Source organism: Conger conger, chromosome 8 (genome assembly GCF_963514075.1).
Source record: "Conger conger chromosome 8, fConCon1.1, whole genome shotgun sequence".
Classification (NCBI taxonomy): Eukaryota; Metazoa; Chordata; class Actinopteri; order Anguilliformes; family Congridae; genus Conger; species Conger conger.
Genome location: NC_083767.1, coordinates 10,687,113 through 10,705,440, shown reverse-complemented (window position 1 = coordinate 10,705,440; position 18,328 = coordinate 10,687,113). Strand labels below are relative to the sequence as shown.

Here is an 18,328-nt window from a genome sequence, read left to right as displayed (position 1 = left end):
GTGTTTGAGTGTTAGAGGTGCAAACATACAGTGGCAAGAAAAAGTATGTGAACCCTTTGTAATTACTTGGTTTTCTGCATTAATTGGTCATAAAATGTGATCTGATGTACATCTAAGTCCCAAGTATAGACAAACTCAATGTGCTTAACCTACCACACAAACAATTACAATATTTCATGTCTTTATTGGACACATCCATTGAACATTCACAGTGCTGGTGGAAAAAGTAAGTGAACCCTTGGATTTAATAACTGGTCGAACCTCCTTTTGGCAGCAATAACCTCCAACAAGCGTTTCCGGTAGCTGCTGATCAGACCTGCACAACGTTCAGGAGGAATTTTGGACCATTCTTCCTTACAGAACTGCTTCAGCTTAGCCATATTCTTAGGATGTCTGGTGTGAACAGCTCTCTTGAGGTCATTCCACAGCATCTCTATTGGATTCAGGTCTGGACTCTGACTGGGCCACTCCAAAAGGCGGATTTTCTTTTTTTGAAGCCATTCTGTAGTAGATTTACTTCGATGTTTAGGGTCATTGTCCTGCTGCATCATCCAACTTCTACTGAGCTTCAGCTGGCGGACAGCCACCCTGACATTATTCTGTAAGATACCTTGATAAACTTGATAATTCATTTTCCCCTCGATGATGGCAAGCGGTCCAGGTCCCGAAGCAGCAAAGCAGCCCCAAATCATGATGCTCCCTCCACCGTACTTCACCGTTGGGATGATGTTTTCATGTTGGTATGCAGTGCCCTTTTTACGCCATACGTAGCGCTGCATGTTCTTCCCGAACAATTCAACCTTGTTTCATCAGTCCACAAAACATTTTCCCAGTAGCGTTATGGAGTGTCAAGGTACTCTTTGGCAAACTTCAGGCATGCAGTGATGTTTTTTTTGGAAAGCAGCGGCTTCCTCCGTGGTGTCCTGCCATGGACACCATGCCCGTTCAATGATTTGCGTATGGTAGACATGGTAGAACAGAGATGTTAACCAGTTCCAATGATACCCTCAAGCCTTTAGCTGTTACTCTAGGCTTCTTTTTTACCTCACTGAGCATTCTGCCTTGTGCCTTTGGAGTCAACTTGGCGGGGCACCCACTTCTAGGGAGAGTAGCAACAGTACTAAATTGCCTCCATTTGTAGACAATTTGTCTAACTGTGGACTGGTGAATACCTAAAGTCTTGGAGATTACTTTGTAACCCTTTCCAGTTTTATGCAAGTCAACCATTTTTGATCGTAGGTCTTCGGAGATCTCTTTTTTGCGAGGCATGGTTCACATCAGCAGATGCTTCTTGTGAATAGCAAACTCAAAAGGTTTGAGTGTTTTTTATAAGTCAAAGTAGGTCTACACCTCGCTCCAATCTTGTTTCATACAGGTTTGCTAACTCCTGACTCTAATTAGCTTTTGTTGAAGTCATTAGCATAAGGGTTCACTTACTTTTTCCACCAGCACTGCGAATGTTTAATGGATGTGTCCAATAAAGACATGAAATATTATAATTGTTTGTGTGGTATTAGGTTAAGCACATTGAGTTTGTCTATACTTGGGACTTAGATGTAGATCAGATCACATTTTATGACCAATTAATGCAGAAAACCAAGTAATTCCAAAGGGTTCACATACTTTTTCTTGCCACTGTACTGTTATTTATTTCCCATTTTAATTTTAATAAATACAGGGTGTATTGGGCTACCCATGGTGACTTATGTTATGCTGTTTTGTGTTTAAGTCAGTGTTGTCATGCAGCTGTGTCATGCATGTGTTGTCCTGTTCTACATTTAACCTTTTCATTTGTTTCCATTGGAAATTAGCATTTAAACAAGGTTTTTATTTGGTAACTTCTTGCGTATTGGGAAAAAATAATAGAATTTGGCATTATTCCCTTGCTGTCCTTTTTTAATGTCATTAAATACCATATGCAGACAGACTACCACAGATTCTGCTATTAAAAAGCTTCATTGTTAAAGTATGCTGCTGTTCCCCCTCCCACTTGCAGTCTTTGCAAATTTGCAAGTCCCCCCTCCCCCGTTTTTAAAAATAAAGCGTGATGTTACAGAGTTTGTGAGGAAATGACACCCTGCTCATTGACACTGTAGCAGGTTCAGTATAATCTCTGAAGAATACCCGTGCCTCGCACCACCGCTGTGCGAGCTGAACTCTCTGGAGGAGTAGCCACGGGCTCTGTGTGCAGAAGCGATAATGGGGACTCAGGACCGCCATGTCGCCTGGCTGCCGTGGCTCGTGGATGTGGTGCACCCGTTTCTCCCAGCCCCTGCGTGGCAGCTGCCACTGTACTGTCAGGATGGAGCTGGTCCTCTCCGTGATCCCCCCCTCCTGGCTGTCTGCCCCCCAGCCCAGCCTCCTGCATCCCAGAATTCCCCCACAGAGTGCCTGGCCTCACACCACTCTGGAAACATGCTGTTGGAGCTTGATCTGAGAATGAGTGGGCCGGTGTTTCGCAGCACCTCTCACCCAGCGATGATCCTGCTGCTGTTGTTTTTCTGCGGCCACCTCTGCCCAACATCCTCCGCAAGCGTCCGCTGTTTCGGCCAATGAGAGTGTGTTCCTTTAAAAATTAGCTTTTTTTAAACATTTTCTTTTCTTTTTGGGCCCGTGTGCAAGGGCTTTAAACCTGCATTGCTCCAGGGGGAATTTGTCACTTGCCTAGTCTAATCACTTTGTAAAATGTAAATCACTTTGGATAAAAGTGTCATATAAATGCCAAATGAAAATGATGAAAATGCATGTAAAATGTATGCACTTTGTCATATGTGTTATATTTTCCATGGAAATGCTTGGAATGTCCTCCCTTGATCAGTTGCATTTTGCAGCACCTTAACTACAGGACCTTGAGTTCAAGATAAGGGGAAGCTAATATTTGTTGGTTGAAGCTAAGTTAAGCCGGTGCACGACTGGTTTTGCGTAGGGCACACAGGCACTTCCGTATTCGGTATTGTTATTTCACACGATTTCACAAATCATTTGCATGATTGGAGCCTGATATGTGTATTATCAAAATCCATTAAAACTATTCACCAATCAGCTTGGAATTTTAAGTTATAAGGCGGGATATTACAAGTGTCCAGTGGATAGGCTACAGTAACAGAAGACTTAATAAGTCTTAAAAATGTGTTTAATAAATACCTAATAATGTGCTCACTTAGTTTATTGTGCCTTATTTTTTGTTATTAAGTCTCAGTAGACATTTCGTAGTGAATTCAACAGGCCGAGTGGAAAAAAATGATTGAACCCAGGCCTAAGTGCTAAGATTTTGTTTTTGACCTGTTTCACCAAGCAGTGATCCAACCTTTTTCTTTTCTGCTTTTCTCAGACTTTGATAGAATGAGGGATATATTGCAGGGGAAGGCATCTCAGATGCATGCGTAATAAAAAATGATGGATGCTTTTTGCATTTGAATATAAGAGGCCTGGCCTGGGGCCGCATTTAGTGGTGAATATTAATTTCATGAGGGATGTCAAAGTCATTTTGAGTGAAGGATGTCGAGTGCACAACCTGAACCAAGTACCCGCAGTGAGCACTTTATTAGGTATTTATTAAACATATAGCTGCTGCAGCCTAATCGCTGAAAGGTTTGACGTGTTGTGTGTTTTCAGAGATGCTCTTCTGCATACCACAGTTGTAATGTGTGGTCAGCTTTAACCAGTCTGGCCCTTCTCCTCTGACTGAAGGTGTTGCTTAGTTGTCCAATATTTGTGCTGAGTAATTTACTAAAATCCATGCAAATGTGTACTCTGCCCAGGTAAAATGAATGAAGAAAGGGCAGTCTCTGATGTAGAGTTAGGATGAGTCATTGTGCTTCAGAAGATGTCCAAAGCGCACATCGCAGCACAGAGCACAGAGCCTACAAAGAGACTGATTACTAAACTTAGCTTTGGGATAGAGAGGGATGGGAAAATATGCTCTGACTGTCAACACAAAAATGAAAACTCCTGTACTGTGAAATTTTGTCATGAGGGGTTACAGGTTTATGGCCAGGAGTAGCTTGATTATTGGGCAAATGACAGTGGTGTGGTGTGGTATATGAGGATGGTCTTGAGGTGTCACTGAGCCAAGATATTACACATGTACCGCAGTGCCTGTAAAGCTAGCAAAATGAAAATGAAATCTTCAAACTGAAATTGCACAAGAAAAATTGCGTTTAGCCTCTCGTTAAATAGTGTTGCTCTTTCCATCAAAGCAAAATGGCCTGGCTTTCCCTTTCTGTCTAATCCATCAAAAGCCAAAGGTTCAATGAGAAACATCAAACCAGCAGTTAATTTCAAACCTGGCACAGATGCAGTTTGTCAGAAGGTATTTGGGCCTTCAAAGGGGTACATTCTGCTTTCCGGTCAGTGGGGTGGGGTGGGGAACAAAGTTTTGATTAAAATGTTCTCAACTCACAGATCAGAAGAGGGATATATTATTAAATGCGCATCACATAACAATCTGGTTGATTTTGACTGCATCATGTCTTCACGTCAAAGCCTTTCCCCTCCTTGCCTTGACGCACGGTTCTTGGAATGACATAAAAAAGAGGCATATTATTGAACTGCTGGATGAATAAGTATAATTTATATACAAGTTCATAAATATGAATCTTAATCTATTAGTAAGCAAAGTCAGAGCTTGCATACTACTTCTTCCTCCAACAAAGTTCTGCTTGAATGGATTTTGAAAGTCATAAATTTCTATGTGAAAGAAACATTATTAATGTGTGTATGGCTGTGGTGTTAGTCATGATGGATCCTGCTTGTCTGTACATCATCAGTTATTTCTTCTTCTTTCTCAAATTTGTATGATTAGATTAGACGTCATGTGAATATCATAGACATCATATACAGATGAAGAGCACCTGATACTGAGCAGAGTGGATGTGAAAACCTATGTAAGAATACAGAATTATCTTATTATTTATCTTATTTACTGTATATTTTCTTTAGTATATTGAGGAGATAATCGTGTGTGTAGTTGGCTGGATATCCACATTATTTCATACTCTTGCTGTCTGACTTTCTCTCTCCACCGCAGTGCTGGATATTTGGCCGGACTCCGTCTCTCACACGATAATCGACTGGACTACACAAAGGGAATGATGACTTGTACTTTTCTTTCTTATGATTCAAAGCAGGTTATCCACAGTGCTTCTGGTGACAGGGGCTTTGGGGGTTTGTGAGTGTTTATCGTTCTCTGTCATATTCTGTCCTTTGGGTCCTTTTTTCAGAGATAAAACAGTGGGAAGTGCAGATACAGGCCTGTGTTTGGGGGAAATGGAGAGAGTGGATCCACGCAGTCAGACTTTGGGTAGCGGGGTCGCTGTGTCGCGGGGTGGAGCAAGCAGCCTCGGGGTTATAGTTAAGTCAGGTAGTGTAGAAGCCAGAGCATTGGGCTCCTTTAGATTCTGTCATATGATCGAACTCCACTGTATAACATTTTTATTCAGGGAGCGTTGATAAAGGTCAGTTTTCCATCACTCTGAAATGGATTAGTATGTGGAATCTGCCGCGAGTGAGGAACGTCTCAGACTATTTGAGAGAACAGCTGGGCATGCAGGTTACCACTCACCTGGCTGCTGTGTGGGGTTCACCCTCACAGCGTAACAAGCCGCTCTTCAGTTTCCGGGATCATTAAAAGAAAAGGTAATGATGGCAGAGGTTAGGTTTGTTTTGGTCCTGTCTCAGGAATGGTCCCTAAAGGAAATCGATGCGGTCGGCACCGCACACCATGAATAACTGCAGACTTTGGAGCTGGCTGGAAATTGGAATTGGCTGAGAATGGATTTTTCACTCTTTAATTGTGTTCTGTTGCTGCTTGAACAACAGTGCTTATGTGAAAAATACAGTAAAAAGCCTTGTAAAGTACTTTGAAGATGCTTTCAAAGAGAGTGTCCAACCTTTGACTCGATACCTAGACCTACAAATTAGCAGCGCCTTTGGCAACATCTGATTTGGCGTAGCTGGATGCAAGCAAAGAAGATGCAGCCGCGGTTCACGAGCTTCGCTTCTTTTGTTCGTTTGTGCAAATACTCGGACCAGCTAGCAGTGCTGTCAGAAAGCCTTCTAGCAAATTCCTTTGGGTCTCATTGCTCAGTGTTTCTGTCTGGGCTTCTGCTGTAGATGCTTTAGCTACAATTATGCGCAGGCACACAGAAGACACTTCATTTATTCACAATGCTACCGCGTGACACGTGAATCCATTTGAAAGCAGATATGCTCGATTCCGTAGCCCAATTCTGTCCCCATTTTAGCTCCATTATATATCTCTTTCAGTGAATTAGGCGCACCTTGCAGGGGTATGGCCGCTCGGTAGATAATCCGGTCGCATGTGAAACAGGTCTGTCACAGGGGCTGTGTAGATTTTAATGGGTGGATTTGGATGTGGGGTAAGTCAAGAGCAGGCTTTCCGATGAATAAATATGGCATTTAATGAACCCCAGTCTTTCTTTTGCGCCCCACACTGTTGTCAATGGCTGACGTGCGTGGATGGGAGCCTTTTCACAAATTCAACTTTTAAAACAGAAATGCCAGAACAAAACTCTGGGGTGAATGAATATTTCTTCATTGCATGAATAGCTCCTCTTTTTGTGTGCCACTGAATATGTGGACCCATAGTCCTTACCACACGTTAGTTACAGTAACAGGGTATGCACTGAGTTTGTGGCAGGACCATTCAGTGTTCGGAAACTTTTAGTTTTCTCTTTTCAGTCACTGCATAATTCCTGGTCCTCTCAGTGCTGCCTACCAACACTGCCTTTAAGGACGAAGACACATTGAATGATTGACAAGGTCAACAGAGAATGTGCTGGAAATTGCCAGCAGAAGTGTTGATAAACTGTCCCTCTCGCCTCTCACACGATGATACTCTGCACTAATTGGTGTTTGTTCCCCATTTGAAAACTTTTTGGTCCCCCAGGCCTGTTATGAAAGCTGTACAATCAATTTGTACAACAAACAATTATCCTTCCTAATGGTTATTTAACTGGTTCTGGTGGCCCATTGCTGTGAAACATTGTACTTCTCATCACTGACTTGGCCTTGTCCACCTTGAATGTGTGTTCTTATTACAGCTAGTGTGAATTGTAACTATCCTCCAAATAGTGTGCTTTAATATTCACGAAGTACCGAGGCCAATTTAACGATTCAGTGAACTATTGACTACAGGGGAATGATAAGGGGAGGTCAATATTAATGCTATTTGCCCCAGAGATACTAATGAAAAATAGATTAACACAACAATTAAACACATTCTTTTTTCTATCTTGAAAACAAAGGAGTGCATTCGCTCTGTGACTTGAATCTGCAATTCTAAAAGATGGAAAAAAGAAAACCTTTCATCTTCCTTGTCAGCTGCAACTCCAGCGGGAATTAAGTTGTATTGTACAGCCGCTTTAATGCCTTTGTTTAACCTCTCATTTGCAGAGCATCTCAAAGCGCGTCTGGAGGTGTACATGGCCAGGTTCCCCAAGGTGAGGATTGTTAGGACCAAGAAGAGAGAGGGGCTCATTCGCACTCGACTTCTGGGAGCTGCAGCAGCCAAGGGAGAAGTCCTGACCTTCCTGGATTCTCACTGTGAGGCCAATATAAATTGGCTGCCACCTCTACTTGGTACGTTTTAATAAAGGGGACACATTAAATACATACATAGTATATACTGTACATACATACATACATACATACATACAGTGTGCATATACACTCAGTGATCACTTTAAAAGCTAGACCTGTACACCAGCTTGTTAATGCAAATATTTAATCAGCCAATCATCTGGCAGCAACTAAATTTATAAAAGCATGCAGATGTGGTCAAGCGGTTCAGCTGTTTTTTATACGAAATGTCAGAATGGTGAAGAAATGCGATCTAAGTGACTTGGACCGTGGAATGATTGTTGGTGTGCCAGACAGGGTGGATTGAGTATCTCAGAAACTGCTGGTCTCCTGGGATTTTCATGCAGAATAGTCTCTAGAGTTTGCAGAGAATGGTGCGAAAAACAAAAAACATCTAGTGAGCAGCAGTTCTGCGCATTGTTAATGAGTGAGGTCAGAGGAGAAGGGTCAGACTGGTCGAAGCTGACAGGAAGCTGACAGTAATGCAAATAACCACACATTACAGCAATGGTATGCAGAAGAGCATCTCTGAACACACTGCATCAAACCTCTAAGTGGATAGGCTACAGCGACTTAATAGGTCTAAAAAAGTCTAATAAATACCTAATGAAGTGCTCACTGAGTGTATACTGTACATGCATACATACATACAGTATCTATACAGGTGAGGATGGTCAAATTTTGGTTTTGGTCATGTGGTTTTGCTGGGAGGGGGCACACACCAATCACATTTTTACTGAATGTTGCTGAATGAATACTGGTGTAAATGTGTAGTAATCACCTTACACAATGTGTTATGTGTGAGCAATATGAATGTTGTAATTATGATAGAAATAAATATGGCTGTTATAAACAGACCAAAAGCCCTGACCGTACCCAGTGTTGGCTCACTGTTTACAGCTCAGTGGGGAGGCTTGTGCCTGTATGCATACTACAAAGACAGATAGATACTAGAGTATATTACTTAGCAAATAAATACACTCTCACTATGATTTATTCTGACTTTTACCTGGTTTTTATGTATTTATGTATTTCTTTATCCACAGCATTAAAGTAATACTGTATCGACTTTAGAAACGTGTTATTATACTGTTTTGTGTTCAAGGCACAGTTTTTGCTCCATTTTATTTTAACTGGCAACTGATATTTCAAATGTGTCGCTGTGAATCTTCCAGTACAGAACTTGCTGTTTTGCATTTTGTACCAGATTTGCATGATTGTGCCAATTGGATTTGATTAAATGCCACTTGGATGAGTTTCAGTATTATTGGAAAGGCTACACCATTGCTGTGTTTCGCACGTAGAATGCCGAACACACTCTGCGAACAGCTCTGCTGGGATCTGGGACAGCTGTACTTTTTATTTGCTTTATTTATCCAGAACAATGATGCAGTAGATCATGTAGGCAGCAATGCAGGAACAGATTGCTCTGTATGAAGCCAAAAAGCATACTAAATATCATGTGATCTCCTGTAGAAGATTTATCTTTCTCTGTTGTAGCAGTTGTCAAATTAACCAGGAGCGGTCATTTATATATGTATTAAGAAATGTCCTGAATGTTTCCCAATTACTGATGAAATAATAAAGATAGGCAAACGTTAAAAATAGGACATCTTTATTTATATTTGTGGATTGATGCTTTTTTTCCAATTTTAAACTGTCCTAGGTCATTCTGGGCCCATTTTGAAAAAGTTTCTTTGAGCCGAATGTGCTTTCTGCATAGAGAGTCCTATTAACTTCATTATAAAAGTGTAAAGTTTGCTGGATGAGTGAGGTATGTACATATCATTGTCAGTAGATGTTTGTTTTAATAACGGGATGAGTGAAGATGTTGGTTATTGCTTTCTTTAAAGCCGTATCTTTTCCCCATACTTGTGTGTGAATGTATATCTAACACAGCATACTTTCCGTGGTCTCTGTGCCGTACACACAGAGCCGGCTATAGGGTGACAGATCTAGGACAGCTTGGTGGGCTGAGTGACAAAGACATAGATGGCTGAGGTTTGGCCGGCCTCGATGGAGCAAACCTACTTTGAAGCGCTGTAATTGTTTCTAATCACTGACCAGCTGCAGCAGGTCCAATTTCAGGTGGCAGGTGTGCCTGAGGAGGTGCGGAGAGACGGCCCCCAGAGGGCCCCGCCGTGCCCGGGGCCCCGGCGCGGCGGGGGTGATGGATGGGCCCCCGACTCGCCCGCCTGTTCTGACGCCCCCCTCTCTCCTCCCGCCCGACAGACCGTATCGCACAGAACCCAAAGACCATCGTGTGCCCCATGATCGACGTCATCGACCACAACCACTTCGGGTACGAGGCCCAGGCTGGGGACGCCATGAGGGGCGCCTTCGACTGGGAGATGTACTACAAGCGCATCCCCATCCCAGCCGAACTGCAGAGCTCCGACCCCAGCCAGCCCTATGAGTGAGTGCCCCCAGACGACCCTATCTCTACCCACCCACCTGTCCGCGTCAGGAGTCTCAACCACGGGGACTATTCTCAGGTTCACCTCCTGAGACCCAGGAGGCAATGTATTTTAAATTTTTTCACATAACAGTGTGTCTTGGATGGCAAAAACATGTTGTAATGAAAATATTTTCAAAATATTATTTTAATTAAATTTTCATTGAATGTCCCTTATGGAGGCGACATGGCTCAGGCAGTAAGAGCAGTTGTCTGGCAGTCGGAGGGTTGCCGGTTCGATCCCCCGCCCGGGCTGTGTCGAAGTGTCCCTGAGCAAGACACCTAACCCCCAAATGCTCCTGACGACTGGTCGGCGCCTTGCATGGCAGCCAATCGCCGTCGGTGTGTGAGTGTGTGTATGAATGGGTGAACGAGAAGCATCAATTGTACAGCGCTTTGGATAAAGGTGCTATATAAATGCCAACCATTTACCATTTACCATGTTAAGAGAAATATCACCTAAGCCAAAAATATATCTCCTGTTTTGAGGACACAGTGTCTTAGGAGGTTAAGGTTAGGCACGTCAAACACAGGCTGCCTATCGGCCAATGCTATGAGTTTCAGGGAGCTCTAGTTCACCTGAGGACTGCTTCCTCATTGCGATGGGAGAACCTGAGGCTCAGGTGGCCTGGCGGTTGAGTGCATTCTAGCTGTGGAAATGAGGGCCCGAGATGGGCTGTAGGTCCATTGATCTGGATGGACACAATCACGGCGAGGGCAGTGTCACGTGTGCGATTGGATAAATCTGTCTATTTGAATGTTTCACTTTTTAAAAGGCATTTGCTTTTAGAACGGTCGCAGTGGGTTGGCACGATTTTCCGGGCTGGAAACATGGCAGTCTGCCTTTCTGTTGGAGATTTGCTGAAGCGGAGGAGGCGGGCCACGTTCTGAGAGGAACACCGAAATTGGGTGAAATGGTGGAGAAAAAATCAGCAACATGGCAGACCGTGCTCGGTATTAAAGCTCAGAATAATTCATTGCGGCAGAAACTCGACGCGCCACCTGAGAGACAATAGCTCTAAATTTAAGTGCAGCACACTTAATTCCAGGCAGTTACACAACACATTAAGCAGAGGAGTCACTTGGAAGATAATTAGGTTTGAAATTGCCAGCGTGAGCGTGTAAGATGGCAGACGTCAGCTCCGGGCGATCGGAGGCTGCTGGCCCACAGGGCCGTGCTCTGGGCCATATAGCTGCCTTCAGCCTGTCCGGGCCTGGATTGGTCAGCTGGGCAGGCCAATCAGAGGCCATCCAAAAGGCTGTGAACTTGCCCAGTGCCACATCTAGGCAGACAGAAGGACATGATCTCTATATCAGACTGCATATTTTAATAGTCTCCGAGTATCTTACCAGCACATCGGCATACATGTATATTTTCAGTTTGTGGACCTTCATAATGAACATTTGTTTTTTGTTAGATAACAATTTAATTTGAAGATTGTTGAGTAATTGAATAATTAATAATTAAATACAATATAGTTTTTCTTATAGATTTTTAGCATTTATTTCAAAAGTAGCATCTGATAAAATAAATGTAAGACATTTGCTGCGGGAGCGTAACTGAAATATAATCTTATTTGAAGTTCAGCCGTAATTGATGGCCTAAGCATTTGATGAAATGGTTCTCCCGTAAATCATAGATCTGACATGAAACTATTTCTGTGGTCCCTGTTTCATCTCTGAAAACCTGGCCTTTTGCTCTTCATTTTGTCCCAAGGTTCCTGTATTTCACAAACTGGAGCTGCAGTGCCCCCTAATCCAAAACCATGTCATGACTCACAATCTTTCAATGTGACTGCTGTACTTCGTGGAGTACAATTTTCACTACTTATTTACCCTAAATAAATTAGCAATCATATTTTTGAATGTTGCAATTTTTCAATTCATGCTGGTATAAACATGTATTAATCACTTTACACAATAATCAAAATGTGTTACATGATTATTGTGTAAGTATGTTGTAATTATGGTAGATATACGTAATTTAAGTCCTGCCCAAGACCAGGGCTGCTCACTCTTGAAGGAAACACAGCTCTGTGGGGAGGTTTGTGTCTGTAAGCAAACAAAGACAGGTTGGCTACTAGAGTATATTACTTAGCAAACACATGAGTATGTTCCTTAACTTTAACAATATAGCTGAAAACACTAACCAAAATCTACTATGTCACCGAAATAATGCAAAGTAAAAGAGTAGGTCATATATTTCATATATAATATACAAATACTCTATGGAGATGTTGATTAATTACCTTGATAAGGCAGGATTACATGCTCATCCATCATTTTAAGGTTAATTAATTCCTGATTATTAATTACAGGTTACTTTGCTTCTATGGGTTAAGTATAAAATAAATGTTACTCATTTATACCATGTGTGAATAAGTTATATTAATCCACTGCAAATGGGAACAGGGTACAGTAGGTGATGGTAAGTCGTATTTTCTGGACAGTCTGACCTCAGTACACCAGCATCATTATTATGAGTGTAAAAAAGGCCATGTGCTGCTCCTTTTGAAATATCGGTATTGTGGATTTAGCTGTGTTCAGATAGATGGTTCTTCTGAAGTCTCTAATCCCCTGCTTGCATTGAGTGGGTGTGTGTCAATGGCTGGATCATGCTTCAGTTTGAACGCGGTGCATTGTTGCAGTGCATCAAACTTGGATGGGCTACTACAGCAGCAGAAGACCAATAAATAAAAAATGTGAAAGGAATACCTAATGAAATGCTGTGTTGAAGACTTGAGTGGGTAATTATAAAAAAGTATTATAATGAATATTGTTTACATACATAGCTGCTACTAATTATAACTATATGCAGCTCTCCTGCAGTCTTAAGCAAAGGACTGCAGAACTGCATTCAGCGACGTTAAAGAGCAGGACATCGCACAAAATGCACAGGGAAAAGTGTTGCCAAAATGCAGACCCTGGCCAGTTACGGTATCCCATTAATGGATCAAAGTTGCTACTGCACGCAGCTGAACGTGGTGGGCTGGTTGCTCCAGAGCCGTTATCCTCTTATTCACATGCGTGTCATGTCCATGATCATCAGAGGTCCTTAACCTCTGCTGTGCCCCCTTGTAGGTTATCATGGTGGTAGATATGATTGACCTAGATTCAAGTCAGAAGTGACAGAAATGTTTTATGGCTCCCCGACATTGGACGTTAGGCTCTTGTTGAATAGAAGAGATAAAATGAGCTCCTCTTTGCCAGGCTCTGGATGTTGCCGTTGGGTTCCGAGCCTATCCGTATCGTTTCTGTAAGAAAGCAGGTTCCGGTGCAGAATGTCTTACAGCAAGGTCTCTTAGTTGAATGAAGGAATGAATGGTGACTGCTCTGCTGTGTGATGCAAAAGCCAGGCGAATGAACATGGTGATCATCAACTAATGACAATGTGAAAGACGTCTGTGACCTTCAACTAGAGATTCCTCATTATTTTCTTTATTATTATGTTCTTTTGCTTTCAATTATTTTTTGTAAGGACAGCTTGTTCATGTTTTTTTAGTTTTTGTGAACTCTTGAGTCCTTCAGATGAAATGTAATTTACTAGTTATTTCTCCGCTTCGTCTCATTTCAAGATGCTGTATGTGGAACAAATGAATTTGAAAAGTCCTTGCAGCTGCAAGTGCTGCACACTGCCAGATCACACAGAGACAAAACTGCATTGATGTGTGGAACTGACCTGGGTCAAATATGTCATTATTTTGGATTCAACTAATTATCTTTGCTTTAATGGGCTTGGCTGGTGTACGGGATCCTATTAAATCTCTCAAAAAGTCCAAACCCTGCCTCTTGGTTGGCTCAGTTGCACCAGGAAAGATCAATTGAGCGCAGAAAAGTATTAGAATCCAAAACAATTACGTGTTTGACCCAGGTTTAATGTGGTGCAACATTTACAATACACCTAACCAAGAGGAACTTCCATTCTCTTGGTAGAGCCATGTTTCAAGTTTCGCCTGCGTTTCTCGGGGGGGAATTCTGTGTCGATCCAGCTCTCCGGCCCCCCCGCCATAGCTGGAGGTGTGCGGTCCAGGAACGGGAGTGGTTGGCGCTGCGTTATCCCCAGGCTGACTGGACGCAGGACTCCGCCATGTTAGCATTCTCCATCTGTGGGATTTGGTGGCCTGACAGCACAATGCCTGGCCAGGCATCAACAGCGGCCTTTATCTCGGGCTTTCGCCCATTTCAGATAATGTCTCTCAGACACAGGGCTTAGCCGCCGCCCGTCTCCCGTTTCACCGCTGAGCTCGGAAAGCCTGCCAGCCCGTAGGCCACCCTCCCCACCGCCGCCGTCAAGCTGAGAGACCAGAGAGAAGTTGCCGGGAAAAGTTAAGATGGCACTTTCTCTCTCCGCGGGGAGCCTTAAGTGGTTTCTGCATGGTTGTCAGATGATGGAAAATACAGTGTTCAGTCAATTTGCTGATTTGCCTCTTCCTTTCTTAAAACTGGAAACCGAGAACAGCTTTGATTTTTCTTTCTTTCTTTCTTTTTGAATACGGTCCCTGCTCCCTGCTCCGTGGCAGGGCTGTGTGAGTGTGACAGATGCCTCCTGCAAAAGACCGGCTAATGAGCCGCATGTCGTAAGAGCCAATCATGCGAAAGGATCCAACAAAGGCCTTCCAATCCATTTTTAAATAGCCGCCACAGTACCTGGCCGTGTTTTATTATGCGCAGGGTGCAGGGCAGAAGCGAAGGACGGCGTAATTTAGATCTCCATGCTCGTTACCAGATGAAAAGGGAAAGACCATTTTGGATCAAAGCTTGTTTGCGAAATGACTGCTCGAGAAAGACAGCGGATCTTTTGCGAGGATCTTTTGCATGGCATTACAGAAATTGAGATGATTTGTTGGAACATGCTTCCCCGCAGCACTTTTCAGCAAGGATTATCACTTTAAACCAATGACAGTCCTCAGCGTTGTGCCCCCTTGCACCGCGAGCCAATGGCGTCGTATAGCTGAGCTCACATCGCCACCTGCTGGTAACATTGCAGTTGCACCAAGGGGAGCGCAGGTGGGGGAATGGCTGCAGTCATCCTTGCGTTCCGGAATAAATGCGTTGTGACATCTCGTATCTCTTTTGAACTTGGCACGGACAGGATGCTATGCAGAGGTACTTGGAGAATAATAAATCTTTGAGTATATGTGTTCTGATGTGCTTCTGAGTCTGTATGACCTTGTTCCAGTGCACCAGTGCTTGAGAACACATCATTTTCAGGTCCATTCTCTGTTAAGTTAACCACTGATAAATCACAGCTTCGGTCATGATATACTACAGATGTGCAAATACATACACTCAGCGAGCACTTTATGAGGTAATTTTTTAGACTTATTAAGTCTTCTGCTGCTCACTGGATATGTTTTGTTTTTCACACCATTCTCTACAAAATCTAGAGACTGTGAAAATCTCAGGAGATCAGCAGTTTCAGAGATATTCAAACCACCTTGTCTGGCACCAACAATCATTCCACGTTCAAAGTCACTTAGATCATATTGCTTTCCCATTCTAGACATTTGGTCTGAAAAACAGCTGAACCTCTTGACCATGTATGCCTGCTTTTGTGCATTTAGTTGCTGCCGCATGATTGGCTGATTAAATATTTGCATTAACAAGCTGGTGTACAGGTCTATCTAATAAAGTGCTCACTGAGTTTCTATAACATTTAACAGCAGTTAACAAATTACATCAGGCAATTGTCCTTTTGTGTAAAATAATTTCTTAATTAGGTTTTGGCAACCAGCCAGCAGTATTTGTCAACATCCTGCTAATTATAGCCAGAGCTTTCAGGAGGACAAAATCAGTTTTTAAATAGCTTTTTAATGGGGAAATGTATTGGCTTTTTTCTAGTTTACAACCTGCAGGGTTTTATTAGAGATTATTTAGACTTATTAAATTTTAAATTTTAAATTTTTAAAAGTCAAACAGTTCACCAAAATATGACAGTCAATGGTGATATGCATCTTTTTTGTGTTTAATTTAATTTAACTAGCTTGTCCCGCAGAACCTTTGTGATGTAAAATCACAAAATAATGTAATTAGAATGTTATTAACTGAACATTAACAATCACTACTGGTAATTGAAAGCAACGGTGTTCTAGAACACTGACTTAAAAGACATTCCGAATAGACCTGCTCTTCGGAGGGTTAAGAGAGAAGACAAACCCCATTGTCTGCAAAAACGCCTGTAGTCCTGCCGTCTTTTTATTCCACCCGCTTCCCCCCTCAGCTGTCTCACAAATTCTCCAGTGTCCAGTCTTGCAGAACGCTGGTCCTCGCCCTCACCCAGTCAGTGATCAAACTTTAATTCCTGTGCTGAGCGTGTGTCACAGGGAGAGCCCAGGGGCCAAAGCAGCACCGGGGGTGGGGGGGTGGGGGTTGACGTCTGCACGGTCACGGGGTCGTGCTTTCCGTGGGGGATGGGGGTGGGGAAGTGCTCCAGGCCTGGCTGAGGCCTCTCCACACACAGAGATTCATTAGGGCAGCTTGCCCAACCTGGATCTCTACCTGAGACCTTGGCAGACCCCGCACGACACACAGTAATCAAGCAATCGATACGGCAAACACTGGGAGGTGGCATGCCGCCATATTAAGTTTGTTCTTTTTGTTGTTGTGTGTGAACTGGATATCACCCTCAATTCCGCTGCCTTGCAGTCACCCCCTCCCCCACCCACTCCACATTTGTTGATACTTCTTTCTTGTCTTGTTCTCTCTAGACTTAATCTTCCCCATCTCATTCTAAATGATTAATTAAGGTTTGTGTTTAATTTGATTCTGAGAGATCTTGCCAAGTTAACTGGATTTTTAAGGCCCTTAAATACATTTTTAATTGAAAAAACTTTGCAGACTCAAGAGAAATTATCCATCTTGAGTGATGGCACATTTAAAGTTTGCCTTTAGGGAATACAATGACAAGATTGTATTAAACATACACTTGCAAAAAATAAAAATAAAATAATGTAAAACATTAATGGGGTTCATGACCTGCATTGTCCCTAATTTATAATAACACGCTCCAAAAGTATCATCCCCGTAGATTGGTCGATATGCTCATCCAATCAGACTGTGAATATTAGTTGTGACAGACAGCTGCATGTTGTTACCTGATGTTCTCTCTCTCTAAATCAGCGTTCCCAGCTGTGTGAGAGTTCTCTAATCAAACCGTAATTTCCCTGAATTTTTTAGCAGGTGATAAATCCATCACTGCAGCACCGACTAATTACTGACATCATCTGCCATCCGAAGCCGATTTGTTTCCAGGGGTTACTCCACCACTGCTATAGCTTCAGCGCTGACAGCGCTGTTCAAGTGCTTCAAGGGCTTCTGGGTAACAGTGGTCTTTCCTGTTGTTGGCAAGGGTAAAAAAAAAAAGTAATCTAATTACTGATAAGTGCTTGCTTCACTATTACCTTCCTTAATTGAGTCAGCATCTATAATACACTGCTTTAATAAATAGAGAGGACGCTGGCCAGACAGTATTATTGGAGAACACATTGATTTAGCCCCCCCCCCCCCGCTCATGCTCATCCTGATTTTAACATGTTTTGTTTTTTGTTTTTTTGTGCTGGGGGATGGACACTCAGTGATGAACTCCCGGAGTCTTTCATAACACGCAGAGAAGCAGCGAAACTGCATCTGCTCCTCTCCCCGCTGCCTTGCGTTAGTCAACACGCTTAATCTCTGTCAGAGCTGAGTAAACTGCAGGCTGTGTTATTCATTATGGCCGCCTTTACCTGCCAGCATTAAGGCCCTGATGTGTAGGAGCCTGGCTCCATGCGCTCTGATGAAGGGACTCAGAGAAAGCTGGAGTTTTCGAGCGTGCGTTCTTGTTTTTCCCTTCTTTGTTTGCTTCCTTTTCCTCGTGTCCGACGGCAGACGGAGCAAACAAGGCTCGCTTCTTTTATTCACGCTGTCAACATCTTGCTTTGTTTCTTTTATTTATGATTGGAGTTTCACAGTGTGTGTGCGCGGAGGAAGAAAGCATACAGCTGTGCTCCGGGCTGTTTAGTATTGAATCACAAGCCCAAATATACCAAACGTGTACGGTCTGTCAGCATGAAATGAATTAATGATTCTCCGTCGCTGGAGCAGGTCTCCCGACACTCTAATTGGACTGAGGAATGGGTCTGTGGAGCTCTTGTGCAGAATGCCTGTATTGTAGAAAGGACCCACTGAATTGCTTTCATTCTCCCTCACTAGCATTTCTGAACGAAGGCAATTTCAGCCGAAGCACGATGAACACCATTGTCACTGTAATAATTCCGGTTCTCACACCCAGCC

The 18,328-nt window shown here is 43.0% G+C and overlaps 1 protein-coding gene across 1 annotated transcript in view; it reads left to right on the top strand.

Annotated features, from left to right (window-relative positions):
- The window catches only part of LOC133135509 (polypeptide N-acetylgalactosaminyltransferase-like 6), a 163,135-nt gene that overhangs the window by 136,852 nt on the left and 7,955 nt on the right, over window positions 1-18,328 (top strand). The window contains exons 6-7 of the mRNA XM_061252557.1: window positions 7,417-7,602; window positions 9,835-10,018. Coding sequence (XP_061108541.1) covers window positions 7,417-7,602; window positions 9,835-10,018 — 370 coding nt within the window. The remainder of the gene's footprint in view (window positions 1-7,416; window positions 7,603-9,834; window positions 10,019-18,328) is intronic.